Genomic DNA, 19,698 nt, shown 5'->3' on the forward strand with positions numbered 1-19,698 from the left:
CTTATATCTTCTAAATGCAAATGTTGTCATTGTTTTGGAGCACACCAGCTTATAGATAACAGTAAGGCTAACATATTCATACTAAAAGCCAAAAAAAATCAATTTTGATTTCTTAAATACAGTTGCCATTTTGGTAATCCATAGTTAATATTGAAAATACAAAGTTGAGCGTATCCCTGTATTGAAGGATGAACATATTCATAGACCATGGTATTTAGTATGTTCTATTTCAAGGAACTTTAAAGTATACCAGGAAATTACCATGGTCCTTATTCAAATAAACATGGTTTTATTGGTGAATTGTTCTTGTTTGTTCTTTTAAATGCTCTGCATTTCTTGGTTGGATAAACAATCTGAATAAACATTAAAAATGCACACTATTACACACTATTAGAAAATAATGATGAATGATAAACATCCTCAAATGAGAAAACTGCAACTTAAATAGAAGACTCTCTCTCTCTCTCTCTCTCTCTCTCTCTCTCTCTCTCTCTCTCTCTCTCTCTCTCTCTCTCTCTCTCTCTCTCTCTCTCTCTCTCTCTCTCTCTCTCTCTCTCTCTCTCTCTCTCTCTCTCTCAATCTTATTGTTTTCATTGCCTGTGGCTTGTGAAGACCTTGGAATAATACACACACAAGCACATGCATGCATGCACATACATAAACACACAAAGAAAAACTGGCATCACAATATCCTTGGGCCAAACTCTGACATCTCATTACTGCCCTGCACATCTCTTTCTCTCTCTCTTTTTCTTGTGCTGATTATCATCTCCATCTGTTCTCTCTCTAGAAGTGTGTCAGTGTTAGCCAGTGTCAGCAGATAACCTCATCTCCCCTCTGATCCAGGACCAGTGTCCTAAAGCTTTTCCCCAATGTATGTTAGTGGAGTGCAGCAACAGCAGTTTTCCCTCTACGTTGAAAGTCTCAACTCCAAATTCAATCCAGGTTTTCTATTTCTCACTTTCTCCTAACTCACTTAGTCTATAGTTAATTATTGTTAACACTTTCCATGCCCATTTTTTTATTTGCCAGTCAGCACCCGCTTTTTGTATCATGAAATGGCTCCTACAATATTTTGTTGTGTGAATATGTAGACAGTCAATATAGCAAAAGAAAGAAAAACTAGTCAATGGCAGAGAAGAGTTGGGTCATAAATTATGGAAATCTTAAGGAATTGAGTTAAGCTCACTTAACAGCATTCGTGACAAAATGGTAATTAGCACGAAGAATTTTGGCCCGTCCCTTCTTTTCAAAGATGGAGGTTATGGAGAAGTATTTGCTGTAGGAACTAAGGGTACGTTTACACATCATTGATGCACTAACACAACAAACTCACGCAGAAGCATACGCCTAGTTTCTAGTAGATGTGACAAATGAGAACAGTCTGAAGCTAGTCAGCCCAGCATACACTGATTTTCTGTGAAATCTGTCAACTCTGACTGCCCAAAAACTGTCGACTGACTCGTGACCAGAGCCCGTCTACGGAGAGCCTGCCCACTCCCTATTAAGTCCTATTGTACCGAATTTTGGTTGTAGTTCCACCAGAGTTCCACTGGGGGCGATCGTCATGAGTGCAAAATGAATGGGAGTCTATGGGGCTAGACGGCTAAATGTGTCTCTTTCACCCGATTGCCGTTGAGAAATCTCAGATTTGAGTGTAGGTTTTGCAAGTTCAACATGGGTTATAGGTCGAAAGTTGAATGAACGAGTACTTATGTCCTTTCGATTTCTTACAGGTCGAGTTGTTGTTGCCCATAACACGCTAGCATTCTGCTAATGAACGCTGATTGGTCAGTGAAGGACTGATTACGACCAGAGATACCGCTTGATGGCATCGTGGCATCCGAAGCGGGACCAGAAACAAACAAAACAAAAACTCGTCTAGCACGTGTGTTTACCTGTGTCAGCTGTGTTGTCGATGCCTCGAGAGAAAACAAAGTGCAGAGCGCGAAAGCACCAAAGTGACTGAAGGATTGCCGTAAAGCAGTATTTCTGGTCGTACGATGTGTATGACGTCATTGACACTTTAAAAAAATTTTTTAAGCAAATAAGTGACTCTAAAAAATCGAACACCCAGCAATGTGTAATTTCTTTGCATCTCCTTTCGAATACAACATTCAAATTACTAGACAAAAAATTATATCCTGAGAAAAGTGGATTTTGGTTGGTATAGCGCCATAGACCTCCATTCATTCTGCACTCGTCCTGTGAGCGCCCTCATATGGAGCCAGAGTGGAACTGCAACCAGTTCAGAAGCCGGAAGTGTACTGAGAGTGAAACTTCTCGCCTTATTAGACATTCTCTGCTCGTGACTTACAGCAACTTGTTTCAACTCCTCCTGACTGAAATTCTGGGCAAAAGTTGTTTAGTGTATTCTATTCTGCTTTAACGTTAATGTTCAGTCAAACATGTGACTCCATTCCACATTGCCCAAACCACCTGTTCCCAGATTAGCTGTGGTATAACCTTTAATACAAAGCAGATGACAACCGTTCTTCAAATATATTTATAACAATGAAATTAGATTGTGTAAAGAAGCTGTACAATTAGGGGAATGTTGTATTACTGCCATTGGTTGTGTTCTTTCAGTTCATCAGATGTTGTGGTAATGTCAGTCGAGCGGAAGACAATGACAATGCTCTGTGTTGTCTTTCTCATATTATCAGATCGTATATTTTCTGCCGTCACAGGCCAATTTCCCACCCTGTGTAATTTTGTTTCTTGCATTATCGGTGCCAGTAAAGGACATCAGCTGCCTTTATCAGACCTGCCTCAAGCTTTCTCAACCTCTACTCCTCTCTTATCATCATACACTCCTGTCATTCCTTGTTATTGTGTTGTACATGACCAGACACTCCATGGTAATCCATCTGAAAATGATATATAAGCAAATATAGCTGTAAGCAGCAGTTGGCGTTATCCATCAGGTATAGGACATTTAAATGGAGCTTGAGTATTTTGGGTGGTTAACTGTCATCTACTTCTGCTGTTCTCAGTCTTTTTGACCCCAAGGCCATCCATGTCCAACATTTTGAACAATGTATATTTGCAACTATACATTCTGTCCATCCAGTAATTACATTAAGCTTCATTAGTCACACACCTTCATGTATGCAAAGTGTTTTGAATGTTTACCTTATAGTGATAATGAAACTTACAGCATCAATAGGAATCCAGTTAATGATGAAATTGGATTTTAACCTTAACCTGAACAACAATAGGTTGTGTTTGACTCTTGCTTGGTGAACACATTTTTTTTTTTTAATGTACCAAAATTTCAGTCGATTTATATTAACACTTGGTTGCACTTTATTTTGTAGAGCTGTTAGGTGTCATCCTTCAGCTGCATGGTTTAGTCCCTCCCTGACTTTCAAATATACTTACCTAAGGTTGTGTGCAGTGATATACACTGTGGATAGGTGAACAGGTCATTTATGTCATAGCTGTTTCTATACAAAGTGTTTTGTAATTTTATTTCTGAATGCAATTTTTTGTAAATGTAAAAATTGTGTAAAATGTGTCAAAGTAAATTAGAGTTTGTAAAAAAAAAAAAAAAGCATTAAAAGGACATATTTGAAAAAAGAAATGTTGGCATAAGTAGTCTGGCATAATCTGTATTATAATTTATTTTAAATAATCAGTGTAGCATGTAGTTTAGTTTTTAAATAATATTTTATTAAAAATTTTTAACTGTCGATATTTGCTAGAATCCATGATACCATGTATCTGAACAAGATGTCCAGGACCTCCAGCAAAAAAATAGACCCACAACATTAAAGATCCAGCAGTTTATTAACCGTGGGCATGGGGTACTTTTTATCCCTGTTTGCACCAAACCCATCCTGTGATGATAGAACAAAAGATAAAGAATGCAGATTTATTTTTACAGCCATCTTTGATGATATATACCAGGGGTGCCAATAATTATGTATGTTAGTATGTTCATGTCAGTCACATATGGAATATTTGTTGAAAAATGTTCAATATTAATTTCCTCCTAAAAATGTGTGAAACCAAACTGAATACAACTATTATATTTAAGAACTTGGCTTATATTCACATGTTAGATGTTGTTTTTAAACTAGATTTTTAAACATCTTCAGTTTTTATTATCTTGGACATAATTATTGTCATTGACGCACACATAGAGGGAAAGGTTATGCAAGGAAATGTCTCATTTACTGGATGTGCATGTTTGATGGTTTCTGCTTTTGTCCTCATATACACTGTTGACTCATGTTTGAGGTAGAGATGAGATTAATGGTGCTGTCTCTAGATGTGAAATATACTGACAGCTGTGACACTGTGTGTCAGTTGTTACAATGGGTTGATGCATTCCCTGATGTTGTCCTGTTTAAAGAGCCCTGCTGTTCACAGAATGCCAGAGTCTCTCAACATAATTGTGTGAATGTGTGTCTGTGTGTGTTGACATTGATGTGTGTGTGTATTTTGGGGCTTTCAAAGACCCGTCCCCTTCAGGGAAATGTGTTCTGTCATATTGGGACAAACTGTGAGATCCTGCGACTCTTGAGCAAAACACTGTATTATATAGTAGCATTATAGAAAGAATATATAAATATAAAAAATGATAGCCTAGTATTATAGAAATAAATATATAAAAATGATAGCCTAAGCATTCACTTATAAACACTCTCGAGCGCTATTCCAGCTTGTTCAGTTCCAGTTCAGTCACCGTTCGAGTGGTTTGGATGTTCAAAAAAACACTCCGTCAAAAACCTCCAGTTTTAAAAGAACTGCGTTTCTCGCTTCATCCAGTTTCAAAGTTCTCTCTTAAGGGATTTGAAATGTCAAAAGTGCAGCGAATATGAACAAGTTTGTTTCCTATATTCACTGTGAAACACCCGTTCAGTGCCATTTGTGATATTTCTTCAAAAGCACTAGCCAACAAAGCATTGCATATTACAGTACAAAACCCTAATATAATAGTAGATTAGTGCTGAAAATGGGCTGTAAATTAACAGTTGCTTACCATGCAAATGATTGACCAGAATGCTTTGTTTTCTACAGTATGTTACTGTTTTAATAGAAAATGTTGTTACTGTCAGACATTTTTTTACAGATCTGTCAAAGGAAATCATCACGTGCTGTCTTAAATAGTTAAGAGAAGCGTCTTCTCATAAGATAAGGACATGCAGTCTTATAAATAATTATGAGACACCGATTAGTCATCAGTTTGAAGATGTTGCAGAAGTTGCAAGAAAACACCACATCCTGCTGACACACATTTTAAATTTGTAAATAGTTCAAAAAGGCTTAAAATGAACCAGTTTTATCCTACAATTAAAACTAACAGATGCTAGCGTGCAACACACAAACAATCTCATGAAATGTAGTTTAGTGTTTCATGACCCTTTAATTCTCAACCTCGTAATCATGCCCCAGGTAATTGAGTCTCCCACTGTTGTCCTTGGCACTCTGTTCTCTCTCTTTGTTTTTATTTTACATACATTTTTTGACATTCACTCTGTTGGGCTCTTTCTCTTTCTCTGTGAAAGAAATGGATTGAGGAAAAGAATGACATGAATAATAATGTTGGCTTTGATTTCCACAATGCAGCAGAACACACCCACACCCACAAAGACACAAACCCAGGGTTAAATCTAGTTTGGTGATTAGGAGTAATAGCATTTATCCTGTTTTCTTCTCAATACCTCACTGTAACTGGGTGGGCCAAGTGTCTAATCACCATATAGGCATCAGTAGCCATGCACAGAATTTCGTCATTTCGAATAAATTTCATTCAGCTTCAGAATTATATGCACTCTAAATATGGGCTGATACCATGCACATGTAAAGACACTTTCATCAGAATTCAAAAATAATTGAAGCTTTCTTGTATCGAATCAAAACAGAACTCAGTTTGTCCTGTGTTTTTCGTACGTCAATGTTTTTTTGTTTTTTTTTCTAGTGATGGAGCATATGGCTCAGGACGGAAAGTGTTGGGGAATGGGGATGGGGGAATGCTGTGCCTTATTTTGTCACATTGAAAGTGGCAACCCCAATTACATGATCTGTAATTGACGTGTTTCTTATTTTGACATCACAAGGAATTTTTGTCTAAAACTAGTCTGATTAAAAGGTTTCTGTAGCGTTTGTTCTTATATTTAACAGATTATTCGACATAGAAATCTCTTTTAGACATATACAACCCCAAATCAGAAAAAGTTGGGACACTGTACAAATTATGAGTAAAAAAGGAATGGAATAATTTACAAATCTCATAAACTTATATTTTATTCACAATAGAATATAGATAACATATCAAATGTTGAAAGTGAGACATTTTGAAATGTCATGCCAAATATTGGCTCATTTTGGATTTTTATGAGAGCTACACATTCCAAAAAAGTTGGGACAGGTAGCAATAAGAGGCCGGAAAAGTTAAATATACATATAAGGAACAGCTGGAGGACCAATTTGCAACTTATTAGGTCAATTGGAAACATGATTGGGTATAAAAAGAGCCTCTCAGAGTGGCAGTGTCTCTCAGAAGTCAAGATAGGCAGAGGATCACCAATTCCCCCAATGCTGCGGCAAATAATAGTGGAGCAATATCAAAAAGGAGTTTCTCAGAGAAAAATTGCAAAGAGTTTGAAGTTATCATCATCTACAGTGCATAATATCATCCAAAGATTCAGAGAATCTGGAACAATCTCTGTGCGTAAGGGTCAAGGCCAGAAAACCATACTGGATGCCCGTGATCTTCGGGCCCTTAGACGGCACTGCATCACATACAGGAATGCTACTGTAATGGAAATCACAACATGGGCTCAGGAATACTTCCAGAAAACATTGTCGGTGAACACAATCCACCGTGCCATTCGCCGTTGCCAGCTAAAACTCTATAGGTCAAAAAAGAAGCCATATCTAAACAGGATCCAGAAGCGCAGGCGTTTTCTCTGGGCCAAGGCTCATTAAAAATGGACTGTGGCAAAGTGGAAAACTGTTCTGTGGTCAGACGAATCAAAATTTGAAGTTCTTTTTGGAAAACTGGGACGCCATGTCATCCAGACTAAACAGGACAAGGACAACCCAAGTTGTTATCAGCGCTCAGTTCAGAAGCCTGCATTTCTGATGGTATGGGGTTGCATGAGTGCGTGTGGGATGGGCAGCTTACACATCTGGAAAGGCACCATCAATGCTGAAAGGTATATCCAAGTTCTAGAACAACATATGCTCCCATCCAGACGTCGTCTCTTTCAGGGAAGACCTTGCATTTTCCAACATGACAGTGCCAGACCATATACTGCATCAATTACAATATCATGGCTGCGTAGAAGAAGGATCCGGGTACTGAAATGGCCAGCCTGCAGTCCAGATCTTTCACCCATAGAAAACATTTGGTGCATCATAAAGAGGAAGATGCAACAAAGAAGACCTAAGACAGTTGAGCAACTAGAAGCCTGTATTAGACAAGAATGGGACAACATTCCTATTCCTAAACTTGAGCAACTTGTCTCCTCAGTCCCCAGACGTTTGCAGACTGTTATAAAAAGAAGAGGGGATGCCACACAGTGGTAAACATGGCCTTGTCCCAACTTTTTTGAGATGTGTTGATGCCATGAAATTTAAAATCAACTTATTTTTCCCTTAAAGGGTTAGTTCACCCAAAAATGAAAATTCTGTCATTAATGACTCACCCTCATGTTGTTCCAACCCCGTAAGACTTTCGTTCATCTTCGGAACACAAATTAAGATATTTTTGATTAAATCTGAGAGCTGTCTCACTCCTCCACAGGCTTATGGACACTATAACTTGCTGGCCCAGAAAATGTATTAAAGACATCGTTAATATAGTCCAAGTGACTCCAGTGGCTCAATCTTAAAGGTGATCTAAGTAACTTTTTTACCTTAACTGAACAGCTTCAGAGTCATTGGAATGGTTATATGACTTAGCTGGGGTTGAATGGTGGTCGTTTCGCACCCCCCTGGTGCCCGTGAGCGGAAAATCCGCACTTGCAACTTTGGGCCGGCGGGCCGGCGGCCGCCGCGTCAGGAAGTATCGCGTGATATCAGGTCTCGCGATGTAAACAATTGCTTTACGGCCAAAAGAAATCTGCTAAAATTTACATTTACATTTACATTTACATTTATTCATTTTAGCTGACGCTTTTATCCAAAGCGACTTACAATTGCTATATATGTCAGAGGTCGCACGCCTCTGGAGCAACTAGGGGTTAAGTGTCTTGCTCAGGGACACATTGGTGTCTCACAGTGGATTCAAACCCGGGTCTCTCACACCAAAGGCATGTGTCTTATCCATTGCGCCACACCACCCCATGCTGTCATTATTGCGCTCCCTCACGCTGTTCGAACCCGAAGGAAGAAGACGTTTTAAAGAATGTCCCATCTGCTTTGATGTCGTTGATCTACTAGCCTCTGGTGTCTGAGAATCGCCAACGAGTTTTTACAACAGTGTTGTCAAATATCTATTCCGAAGCTGTGGGGGGAGCTCTAGAGAGAAACCTGCAAGCAAAAAGCGAGAATACAGCGAAGAAATCCCGAAACTACTGAGCCCCGCTTTAAGTTTATAAAGCGACGAGAATACTTTTTGTGCGCAAAAACAAACAAAAATAACGACTTTATTCCACTATTCATTTCATTCTCTCTCTGTGCCTCGAGTTAGTTTACGTAGTGTTTTTGCGCAGCGCGTCTGTGTTGCACGTCACCACGTAGGCTCACTATTGGGCGACGCTGGTCATGTGTGTGATGCATGGTGACGTGCAACACAGACGTGCTACGCAAAAACACTACGTAAACTAACTCGAGGCACAGAGAGAGAATGAAATGAATAGTGGAATAAAGTCATTATTTTTTTTGTTTTTGCGCACAAAAAGTATTCTCGTCGCTTTATAAACTTAAGATTGAGCCACTGGAGTCACTTGGACTATTTTAACAATGTCTTTAATACATTTTATGGGCCAGCAAGTTATAGTGTCCATAAGCCTGTGGAGGAGTGAGCCAGCAATCAGATTTCATCAAAAATATCTTAATTTGTGTTCCGAAGATGAACGAAAGTCTTACGGGGTTGGAACAACATTAGGGTGAGTAATTACTGACAGAATTTTCATTTTTGGGTGAACTAACCCTTTAAAATGATAAATTTTTTCAGTTTAAACATTTGATATGTCATCTATGTTGTATTTTGAATAAAATATTGAAATTTGAAACTTCCACATCATTGCATTCTGTTTTTATTCACAATTTGTACAGTGTCCCAACTTTTTCTGATTTGGGGTTGTAGAAATTTATTGTGGATCAAGCTGTCAAGTCTGTTCTGGGTTTGAGTTTTGTTTAGTTGTGATCTTGTTTGATTTGCACTGTTTCCAGTTCAGTTTCCTGTTGTCTTAGGGTACGTTTACACGACAACAAAATTGTTTTTTTCACGTACAGGCGCCAGAACGATCCCCGTTCACACAGATCCATGAAAACGACTAAAAGTGCTGTATAATGCATGCCAGGCCAGTAGATGGCGATGTCACTTTGTGAAGAAAAACGACGCACCTATAGACTGAACATGTAATACGTTTGTGCATGACGTCACCATTTTGGGGGGGAGGGTGATCAGTGGCGTGTGCACGAACTGTGATTGACAGTCAGATCTCACACAGCCCTGCGCTGATTGGACCAGAAGAACCGGGAGCGGTGAATTTTTGCAAAACAAATAACAGGCTCCAGGTGGAGGTAGAAGCGCAGGGTTTTTTCTAAAACAAGCTGATTTATGTTGTTCTGTCAGAGCATAATGTCGGTTTCAGTGAATATGATAAAAAAAATCTTGCCGATGGCAGCTTTAACCCCAGTGTGACAGAAGCTCAGTTGGATTTTTCTTCTGAATGAGGTGTTCACAGTTTTGAGCTATAAATCGGATCATTAAAATATTAGGCTGCATATAAACATGTGTAAACAATACATGGACTCTCATTTGTTGTGTTCTTTAATGATCTGCGTGACTTTGCAAAGTTGTGGATCAAATAAATTTTGCCGCTTACTAGGGAATAAGATTTGAGTTCTGAAAGTTATTTAGTAAGCAAAGTAAATTAAGGCAAAGCTAAATGTGACCTTTATTATAATGTGATAAGTTTGATTGATCATGATCAAGATTGCTTATATTCTGTAATTGTTTTAATAAATTAAAAACAAATAAGTTTGATAAATTGCAGTTTAGGACTATTTAATGTTTAAAATGGGTTTCAAATATAATGTTAGGTCACTGTATTCACACAGCATTGTTGTGTTTGTATCAGTTGGTATCAGAAGATTCCATTAAAGAAAAATATAATATATATTTAAAATACTTACTTTATGCTGATACTATAATTTCATGTGTACATTTTTTTTTTTTTTTTTTTATAAAATTGGGGACCTCTTAATTTTCACAATATAGGTGTATTACAGGCTTTAGCTGATCCATGAGCTACACAAGTTTTACACTCCCACTACCTATCATGTTGTCTCCACAGAGACTTTAACCCCTGTGATCACTTCCTGTTTTCTGGTATTAGAGGTCAGTTCCTCTCTCACTTTTCAGGTGCTTCTGACACTGTCGCCTCAGTAACTGATAAGCCCTTATCACAGTAGGTCTGTTTTTAAATGCATTTCCAGTTAATCAGTTGAATACTTAATTTCAGAATTTAAATCTGTCACTAATGAATTATACTGAAGGATGCATATAGTTTGTAGCTGTAGTTTATATGCTCATTTTAAGGCTTTGTACACTGTGTTCAGTGTTTGTACTTTGATCAAGGAGCTCTTCTATAGCATGTGACAGACCTCTGCACTAGAGAGACCAGTTGCCTATAATATTTGCCTATTGCCAGTGAAATTATGCCTTGCATGATCATTATAAACAGATCACATTTGGTATTAGGTTGATGACAACCGTGTATGATTTTCACATTTCTTTGCATTTATAGCTTTAGGTCATGTGCCTTCTATTGTGTTTTGTACTTAAAGGCAGGGTAGGTGATGTTTTTCATAAACAGTTTTTGTTATTCTGGTTGAAACTCTTCACATCCTGATAGCAATCAATAACAGAAGTACATATCTCTTCTGTGGAAGCCTCAGGACCAAAAAATGGTTGTCCAATCATTGCATGTCCTACCTGCCTGTCAACATGTATTTCCCATACATCCCTGCACCCTGAATCACAACAATACAACCTTTAATTGCAACCCAAAATCTTTGAAAATCTGAAAGTTTATAGCAAAATATTCTAATGTATTCAAGTGTATAAGTTAGGGCCATAACAACTAATTGATAACAAAAATAATAATGAGCTGTGCTCTAAAATTATATGCCAGTCACTTTACTTTACAGATTGGCTGTGAATGTTTTCATCTTTCGTCAGTTGGAAAAAAAAAAAGTTCTGATTCTCGTTTCTCTGTCTTTATCGTTATAGCTGTGGTGGGAACTCTGCTATTCTTTAATATTGAGAACGATTTTTAGAACTGTATCTTTGTTATTTTCTTTTTTTAAACATTTTTATCGTCCTTGGTGTGAACGGGCCTTTACGCCAGGTTCACACATACTCCGTCTGCAGTGCGTATGCGGCGTATATTTTTTTTCTGCTGCCCTTGTTAACAGGTTAGAGCGTTCACACGGCAACGGATGCGGTCCGACAATGTGTTCAGTGCAGCGATTGTTCGATTAATTGTATGATTTTACATGTACTATAAGATATAGTACATGTATAGTTATAGTTACATATACTATAAGATTCTGCGTTTATTTTCTACTTTTGTGTATTCTGCTTTTTTTTCTGCTTTTTGGTTTTATAAACAAGTCTTGCTTTTTAATCACATTACTTCAAATCCCAATGATCTCATTCTTAAAAAAACGATCTCATTTCTGCTCAGGGACCTACTGTTTAACCAGATCTACCCTCGGTTGGTGGAAAACTCAGTGGCCAGGGGTGTGTTTCTGGAGAGTCTGGAGCCCTACATTCTGAGCGAGCGGATTGGCTGTCTGACTGCACCTGTCATGAGAGACCTCCTCAGCTACTTCCAGGAGAACGGCATGATGGATAGTGTGGAGGGATGCCTGGTCCACATGGACATCACCAACCTGGACATACAACAGGTGTGTATGTGCATATTTTTCATAGCTGCAGCACTTTATCATCTGTATTACTTTAGTCAACATAAGTCTACCTAAAAACATGGATGCTTGTAGGTGGTGCAGATGTGCTGGGATAACCAGCTGTATGACGCCATGATCTACGTCTTCAACAGTGGCATGAACGACTACATCAGCCCCATGGAGGTATGTGTTCAATGTGCTTTGTGCTAAAAGGTGTTTTAAGGCTGGAATACACTACACGACTTTTAAAATCTGAACAGATTTTAAAACACTAGGCATTGTACACTTGCCAAATTTGTAAATGGTTATTGAGAAGAATTGGGCATCATCATGGCACTCTGAATGCAACACTCATTCAGAAACAAGCACCTCATATAGGAGACACATGACAGATGAAAACAAACACGTATGTACCAGAGCTGACTGCAGTAGTTGCTGTAGCGACTTTGTGTTTATGAATCGTGAAGAAATCAAGCCAATCGCGTTTGGATTCGGTCTTGGTTGAGTTATAACCGTCTCATACTTTTAATGCAAAACAAAGTTATACAACACAATAATGGGGGATTCAGTTTGCCTAATAGCTGTTCAAGAAGGAAAGATAATCTCCCAGTGAATAAACACTATATTCTTTTTTTATATTCCTATGCAAACAAAAATAATTGTCAACACCCAAAAAAGCAAATACAAGAAAAAGAAAAGCAACTACAATAAACAAAACAATGTAACGGATAGGTGCTTTACAGGAATTGGTCATTAGGTTGCACAATTCAATAAAGTGAAAATTGATGTGTGTAAGTCTTATCTGATGGTATAGTTCATCAAACAATGTCCAAAGTTGAAGCAGTCCCTTAGTAGATGAATAATCCAACCATTTGCGATGAATTCACTCCAAACGATAACAGTTCTCATGCATCAGACTCTTCCAAATCAGGAACAGTCAAAAGTAAGCCAAAAGTCCCAAGCTTGCATCCCTCTGGGGTTTAAATCCATATTTAGTTTGCATCATGCAGTGTTAAAGTCACAGATAAAGAGTCCTTCTAAAATACATACAAATAAACGGTCTCAAACTTCTTAGCAACAAACATCATCATCAAGGCATACTCTTAAATAACAGGAAAGAAAACAAATCCTTACTTTAAGTTGAGCTTGAAATGGAACATTTCCCAACCAGGACATAGTTCAAATGCAGGTAAGCCATGCTTTCTACTGCTGCTGTTCTGCTAACTTCCTCTACCAACCCACCTTTACTTAAGGAGCACATTTAGGCACCATAGCACCCCTAGCGGTGAGGAAGAAAGACTGCAGATAAAAGACTTTGTAACAGACAAACAGGGTTGACGTGGTCAGCATGACAAATTAGTATGGCTAACCTTTTAAGTAAAGTGGCTGATATAATATGTCACTACGATGTCTTCTAAAACAGCTCAAAATATCAAACATGTTTGATATCCTCCAACTGGATGGAATCATAGTCTGAAGCTAAAAATAATCAGAATCTGAGGGCATCATACACTGTGATTTTCTGTGAAATCTGTCTACATTTGTAATGGCCAAAATCTGCAGACTGGCTCTGACTTATGACAACTAGCATGAACTCATCCAGACTGCAAATTGGGGCCAAAAGCTGGGCAAATGTCATGCATTCCGGGTTTTTTTTTTATTGTTTTTTTTTTATTCACACTCTGATGGTCTAATTGCCACACAAAGCAGATACCTGGTAAGCCGTTGGGGACACCTCAGAGGTGTGTGTGTGCACATTTCTGATGTGTACATGTGAGTTTTTGCCCATAGAGTGTGTTTTTTTTTGTGTGTGTGTTTCTAACCATTAGGCTAGAAAAGAAGATGAAAGGCGTGTTGTCAGAGGAATCTTCTGAACCCTAGATGAAAGGCGACCGAGAAAGGGATTCATTTGTTTCATGGCCAAAATGTCACACACATACACACTGACCAAACACTTGTGTGTGTTATGCTGGATTATGTGACCATGTCTTGGAGAATAGACTACAGTGTTGTATACATTTTTATATTCAACACGATATGAGAAACACTTTCTCAGCAGGCTGCATTATGTTGTGAAAATGAAAAAAAAAAAAGAGGTCATTTTAAAGAGGTCATAAACTGAGAAATCTATTAATATCATCATACTATAAGAATATCCTGTAAGTTTCAGAACTGAAAACGTCCTTATTAGTCCAAAAACAGCTTTTATTGTAACCAAGCCCAGCGAAAGACTCGTTGTTGGAATGTGCCTATGTAATAGATAGGTTAAAGACTGCCTCTGCAGAAGAAAATCAACGGCCACTTCATCATTGCAACTTTGGCCCCACCACTGGCGTGATAGTGAGATGAGGAGGAGAGAGCGATACAGGATCATTGTAGGCCTACTAAAAATAACATTACCTTCCAAAGGATCCTAATGCTTGGAATGTGGTTATTTATTTTGAACAATGTGAATGGCTCAGTTCATTTCAATGTGGATTCACGCAGGCTTTGCAAACTGGCTTTTAAGATCTGGACTCGACAGTAATGCCACAACATAAGTAAATGTGTTAATTCTAATGCCTGATCTGTGACCATTGATTTCTGATATGTAATGATTCATGTACAGTCTGATGTCCTTTGTCAGATGTTCACTGGTTTCAGTTAGGGATGTTAATTTTCACAAATTCCCATGAACGATCGTCGTTTAAATTAACGATCAATTAATTGTTAGCCTTAATACTGCAATATGCGTCTACTGCAGTGGCATATGGCCAACAGCATGACAGGGTCTGCAAATGTTGCTCAAAACGACTAATACAACGTGTCACCAACGCCACCTCAGATGTGTGCTTGTCAGAATGTGTACGCTCTTCCTGGAACAACGCTTTGAAAACGGCAACTTAAACCCAGTGAATTCACAACGATTTAATAAAATAGTGTTCTTATGTTATGTAATATGACAGTCATAATAATGCATAGTTATTATTTGTTGTGCATTGCAGTTTGAGCTGCGTGCTAAATGAACACCGGTAAACTGGAGCACTTTGCTAGCGCGTTATTTAACTTAAAGAAACGCATCCTATATGAGATTAATCAGATATATACAAAATAAACATAATATTACAAATTATATCTGCACAAAATGATGGGAATGCACAAGTGAACTTGAACTAAGTTACGTGCCATTCAGAATGACTGTTGTGGCATCGCTCTCTCCCTGGAGCAATGCGATGAAACACGGAAACTAAACCCGAATAATTCACAATGTTTTATTACAATATTGTTCTCTTTATAATGTTATGTAATATGATATGACAGTCCCAATCGCCATTAGTTGTGCATTGCTGTTTGAGCAGCACGCGCTGAAGCTGAAGATGATCACCGCACGCTTTACTACAGCGTTAATTCTTAACCAAATGCATCCTATATGAGATGAATCAGATATAGATAGGCCTACACAAATTAAACACAATATTACAACTTAAATTTGCACAAAACAAAAGGCTACGAAAAGCACACGCAAACTTATAGTCATGATGAAGGTGTAAAATGGTCCCAAACATAACTCGCAGCACGCATGCGCATGAACCTGCTTAATCGACGATCGCTAAGTTTTATCGATTAAATGTACTATCGACAATTAATCGATCATCGATTAATTGTTAACTCTAGGGATGTTAACATCCCTAGATTCTTTTATCTAATCTGTGATTAAATTATATATAGAAAGCAATCAAAGAATGCTCCCTTCACAATCGCTGGAGGTGTCAATCAAACAGCTCGAGTTTATCAGTGCCTGAGTTCTGGACTCTTGCCAAAACTCCCATTATAATAGATGATATAATAGATCTCTTTATTTACATTGTGTTTGCACTGTTAGTTATGATGAAAGCATTCATGAGTGTGCAGAAATCGAGTTGTAATGATGAGATCACTGCATTCATGCACTCTACATGTCTGTGATCGGCTACAATGCTCATCACTGCAACCTTTCATGCCACGATCTAAATACAATGCCATAGATCTAAATATAATGCTATAATCAACACTTTCCACGATTAGTTAACCTTGAGAGCTGTAATAGTTATAGCTGTAAACGTGCTAAAAGTTTCCGAGCGAGAGTTCCACATGTACTAATTCTTAGCTATTTAATATGCAAAGATGTCAGCCAATCAGAGCAGTGGGTGTTTACACTGAAGTCTCACAGCAGACACGCCCCTTAGGCAAGGCAAGGCAAGTTGCCTTTTATTTCTTAATTAGGACCATTTTTTATGTAAAAATCACACTAACATTATAAGTGCACCCCAAGAAACATTATAAAACAATAAAACAATGCAGTTTATGACCCCTTTAAGTGTTAAAGGGGTGGTAAAATGCCCTTTTCACAAGATGTAAAATATATCTATGATGTCCCCAGAGTGTGTGTGTGAAGTTTTAGCGCAAAATACCCCACAGATATTTTTATATAGCAAGTTAAAGTTGTCACTTTTTGAGGGTTTGCAAAACCGCACCGTTTTGTGCCTGGCCCTTTAAATGCAAATGAGCTGCTGCAGAGGGCGGGGTTTCAAGAGCTCGTGTGTGTTAGCAGCTGCTATTACCTCACGCAGACACACTAAAATGACAGAAACTGTTCTGCCTTTAATGTTAAAACGGAGTCGGACAAAGATGGAGAGACTCAAGAAGAAGTGACAACATGTAGAATGCAACAGGACGTCTCTGAATGGTTAGTTGATGAATTTATGTTGCTGATGTGGAGTTAACTATCTTCAATTATGATATTCTGTCATGATAAATCTATAAATCGCTCGTATAGGAACTGTTGTGAGATGCACACAGAGTGACTTTCTATTGCATGTGAAAAGATGGATGCTAAAGATTCAGCTGACTCACAAATGTACTCTTATACACAACTCTTCCTCTTCTCAACATGGACTGCGCGTTCCGGGGGCGGGGTTTATGTAAATTCTAGGGTTAGTGATGTCACTAACCCGGGAGGAATGTGGTGTAGTCCCAACCAGCCGTTTGTTGTAGTCCTTTTCTTTAAAAGCAAATATCTTCCTTTGCTTTGAACTTTGAGTATTGTAACTTTGCAGATGTTGTTTATGCTCAAACAACAACATTACACACTAACTAAAGTTAGAAAAGTGAAATCATACTCAACCACCCCTTTAACCCTCTGAGGTCGGCAAACGCGCCCCCGCGTTTGGCTGGATTTTTTTCACATAGCAGCAACATAAACTTAAAAAAGTCCGTCATTTACGGTCATATTAATAAAATAAATACATGATTATAAACTATAGAGGGTCTTCTTTTTTTGTGTACACTCACATTAACATCAAAACCTTGTTTTTATTTTTAAATAAATAAAATAAACAGGGTGCGCTTTCAGCTCACTCTGTCTCCGCAAAAATCTTTTTGAAACAAGTCTGGAAAATGAACTGAAACTCAGCTAATACTTATCACACAACCATGAAACATGCGTCTAAAGAAAGCTTTAAATTTCTACTTTTAAATAAAACAATTCACATTCAAAACAAATATTCTCCTGCAATGTAATCTGTAAGAAACTAAAGAGAAGTACAGTTTCTCCCGTCTCACCTAATTATCGGTAATGAGTTCACACCCACTCGCAGAGCGCGCTATTCATAAGATAATGAGCTGAGGTGATCTATGCAAAATAAGGTAAACGCCCCCTGAAATGCCTTAAAACCAGCAAGTTTCATTTATTCACTTTCCTGTGCTGTTGGAAGATGACACGAGTTCAAATTTTGCTCAGAAGAAGAGCAGGACTCTGACGACGAACGTTTGTATTTTGAGCGACGAACGTTGAGCGACTTGATCCAGCCGTGGATAATATTTCGGGTAAGTCTTTTTAAATTTACTTGCATTAGTTGACACATGTTCGCATTTATGAGGAAAAAACAATATTACGTGACAGTTCTCCATTATGGACGCGAGCGCTCTGAAGCAGCACTAAAAGACTTTCAAACTTTCACAGAGACTTCAAAACAGAAAGCACAAATCCATTCTTTAAAACGAATTTCGTTTTGTTTTAATTGTATCTTAATTGTAATATTATTTGCATTAACAAATTTCCTGGATTTAATACATAAAAAGTAAATAGGCTAGCAATCACAACATAAGGTGCTTGAACTGGAGATCATCAAGTGGTCTAGTGGTAGAACATTTGCCTAGCGTGTCAAAGGTTCTGAGTTCAAATCTGCACTCATAGTTTTTTTTTTTTTTTGTCAAATCAGATTATGTTTATCAGTGGTTGTATATCAGGCAGAGACATGTGTGTGTGTGTATTTTGTTTTGTAATTTCACTGGAACGAAAAGAGAGTCTCCACAACGGATTGAAGCGCGCGTCCGAGTGAAGACTGCGCGAGCCTAAAACAAACACAGTATCCGCGTCTGACTCGCGGGAATCCACGGCGCAAACCTGTGAGGGGCTGTGTTTTCTCGAGCCCCATATCAGCTCGAGAAAACACAAGTTTATTCAGATCATTACTTGTTTACACCGTCTCGCAGCGCTGTGAGGAATAATAATAATAAGGGAAAATGTCCCTCAAAAGGTAGATGTAAACAAACTATTAAAAGGTAAATATAATTTTTTTTTCTTTAAATAATTTTTATTGTGTTTTATTAGTAACAAATTTGGGGAGAGGATAAATATTCCAAAACTGAAAATACAGTATGAGAATTTACTGCACAATTACTAGACATGTTTACCTTGGATATTATACAATTTACAAGCACAATTTGTGGAAAAAAAAATGTATATAAAAAATATAAATAAAATTTATTTTTGTGTATAAATATATACACATGTATATGTGTGTGTGTGTATGCACATATATATATTTGTATAAGCAACGTATTAAACTGCAAATTAGCATTTATATTCCTTATAATAAAAATGAAAGACCTATGTTACAGACATATGAAAGACAACATTTCGTTGATTAGTTTTGTATAGATTATACATTTTTACTGTAAAATATCTGCCACCTCAAATAAGCTTTTATTTGCCAATTTTTTTGTCAAAAATAATCAAATAATCAATCAAATCCTTAACTTTGAAATATGTATGATAAAATGTATACTTTAGTTTGTACAAAGAAAGATTACACTTGAATTGTTGTTTATTTAAATATTTACAAGGTAGATGTAAACAAACTATTAAAAGGTAAATAAGCCTTTTCTTTAAATAATTTTTATTGTGTTTTATTAGTGACAAATTTGGGGAGAGGATAAATATTCCAAAACTGAAAATACAGTATGAGAATTAACGGCACAATTACATGTTTTCCTTGGCTATTATAGGCCAAATTGCAAGCACAATATGTGGAAAAATAAAAAAGAATTGAGATGCTTCCAACTGTTGCTCTTGCATTCTTGTGGCTCAGTGACTCACCTGAATGAATGGCTCATTAAGTATGCGGTCCTCAGGTGTGAACCACTACATATGCATGATCTGTGACGCCCACTCCGCATATTGCCTTTCCAAACAGAAAGTGCTTTGCAAAATTCAAATCAATGTATTGTGTTATGTGAAGGATTAGGCAGGGTGATTTTCACATAATTTTGAAGAAAAAACACTAGGCGATGACATCC

The 19,698-nt window shown here is 37.6% G+C and overlaps 1 protein-coding gene across 1 annotated transcript in view; it reads left to right on the top strand.

Annotated features, from left to right (window-relative positions):
* The window catches only part of vps8 (VPS8 subunit of CORVET complex), a 145,053-nt gene that overhangs the window by 35,630 nt on the left and 89,725 nt on the right, over positions 1-19,698 (top strand). The window contains exons 21-22 of the mRNA XM_084389952.1: positions 11,877-12,099; positions 12,193-12,282. Coding sequence (XP_084246078.1) covers positions 11,877-12,099; positions 12,193-12,282 — 313 coding nt within the window. The remainder of the gene's footprint in view (positions 1-11,876; positions 12,100-12,192; positions 12,283-19,698) is intronic.

This window comes from Rutilus rutilus (assembly GCF_951802725.1).
Source record: "Rutilus rutilus genome assembly, chromosome: 2".
Classification (NCBI taxonomy): Eukaryota; Metazoa; Chordata; class Actinopteri; order Cypriniformes; family Leuciscidae; genus Rutilus; species Rutilus rutilus.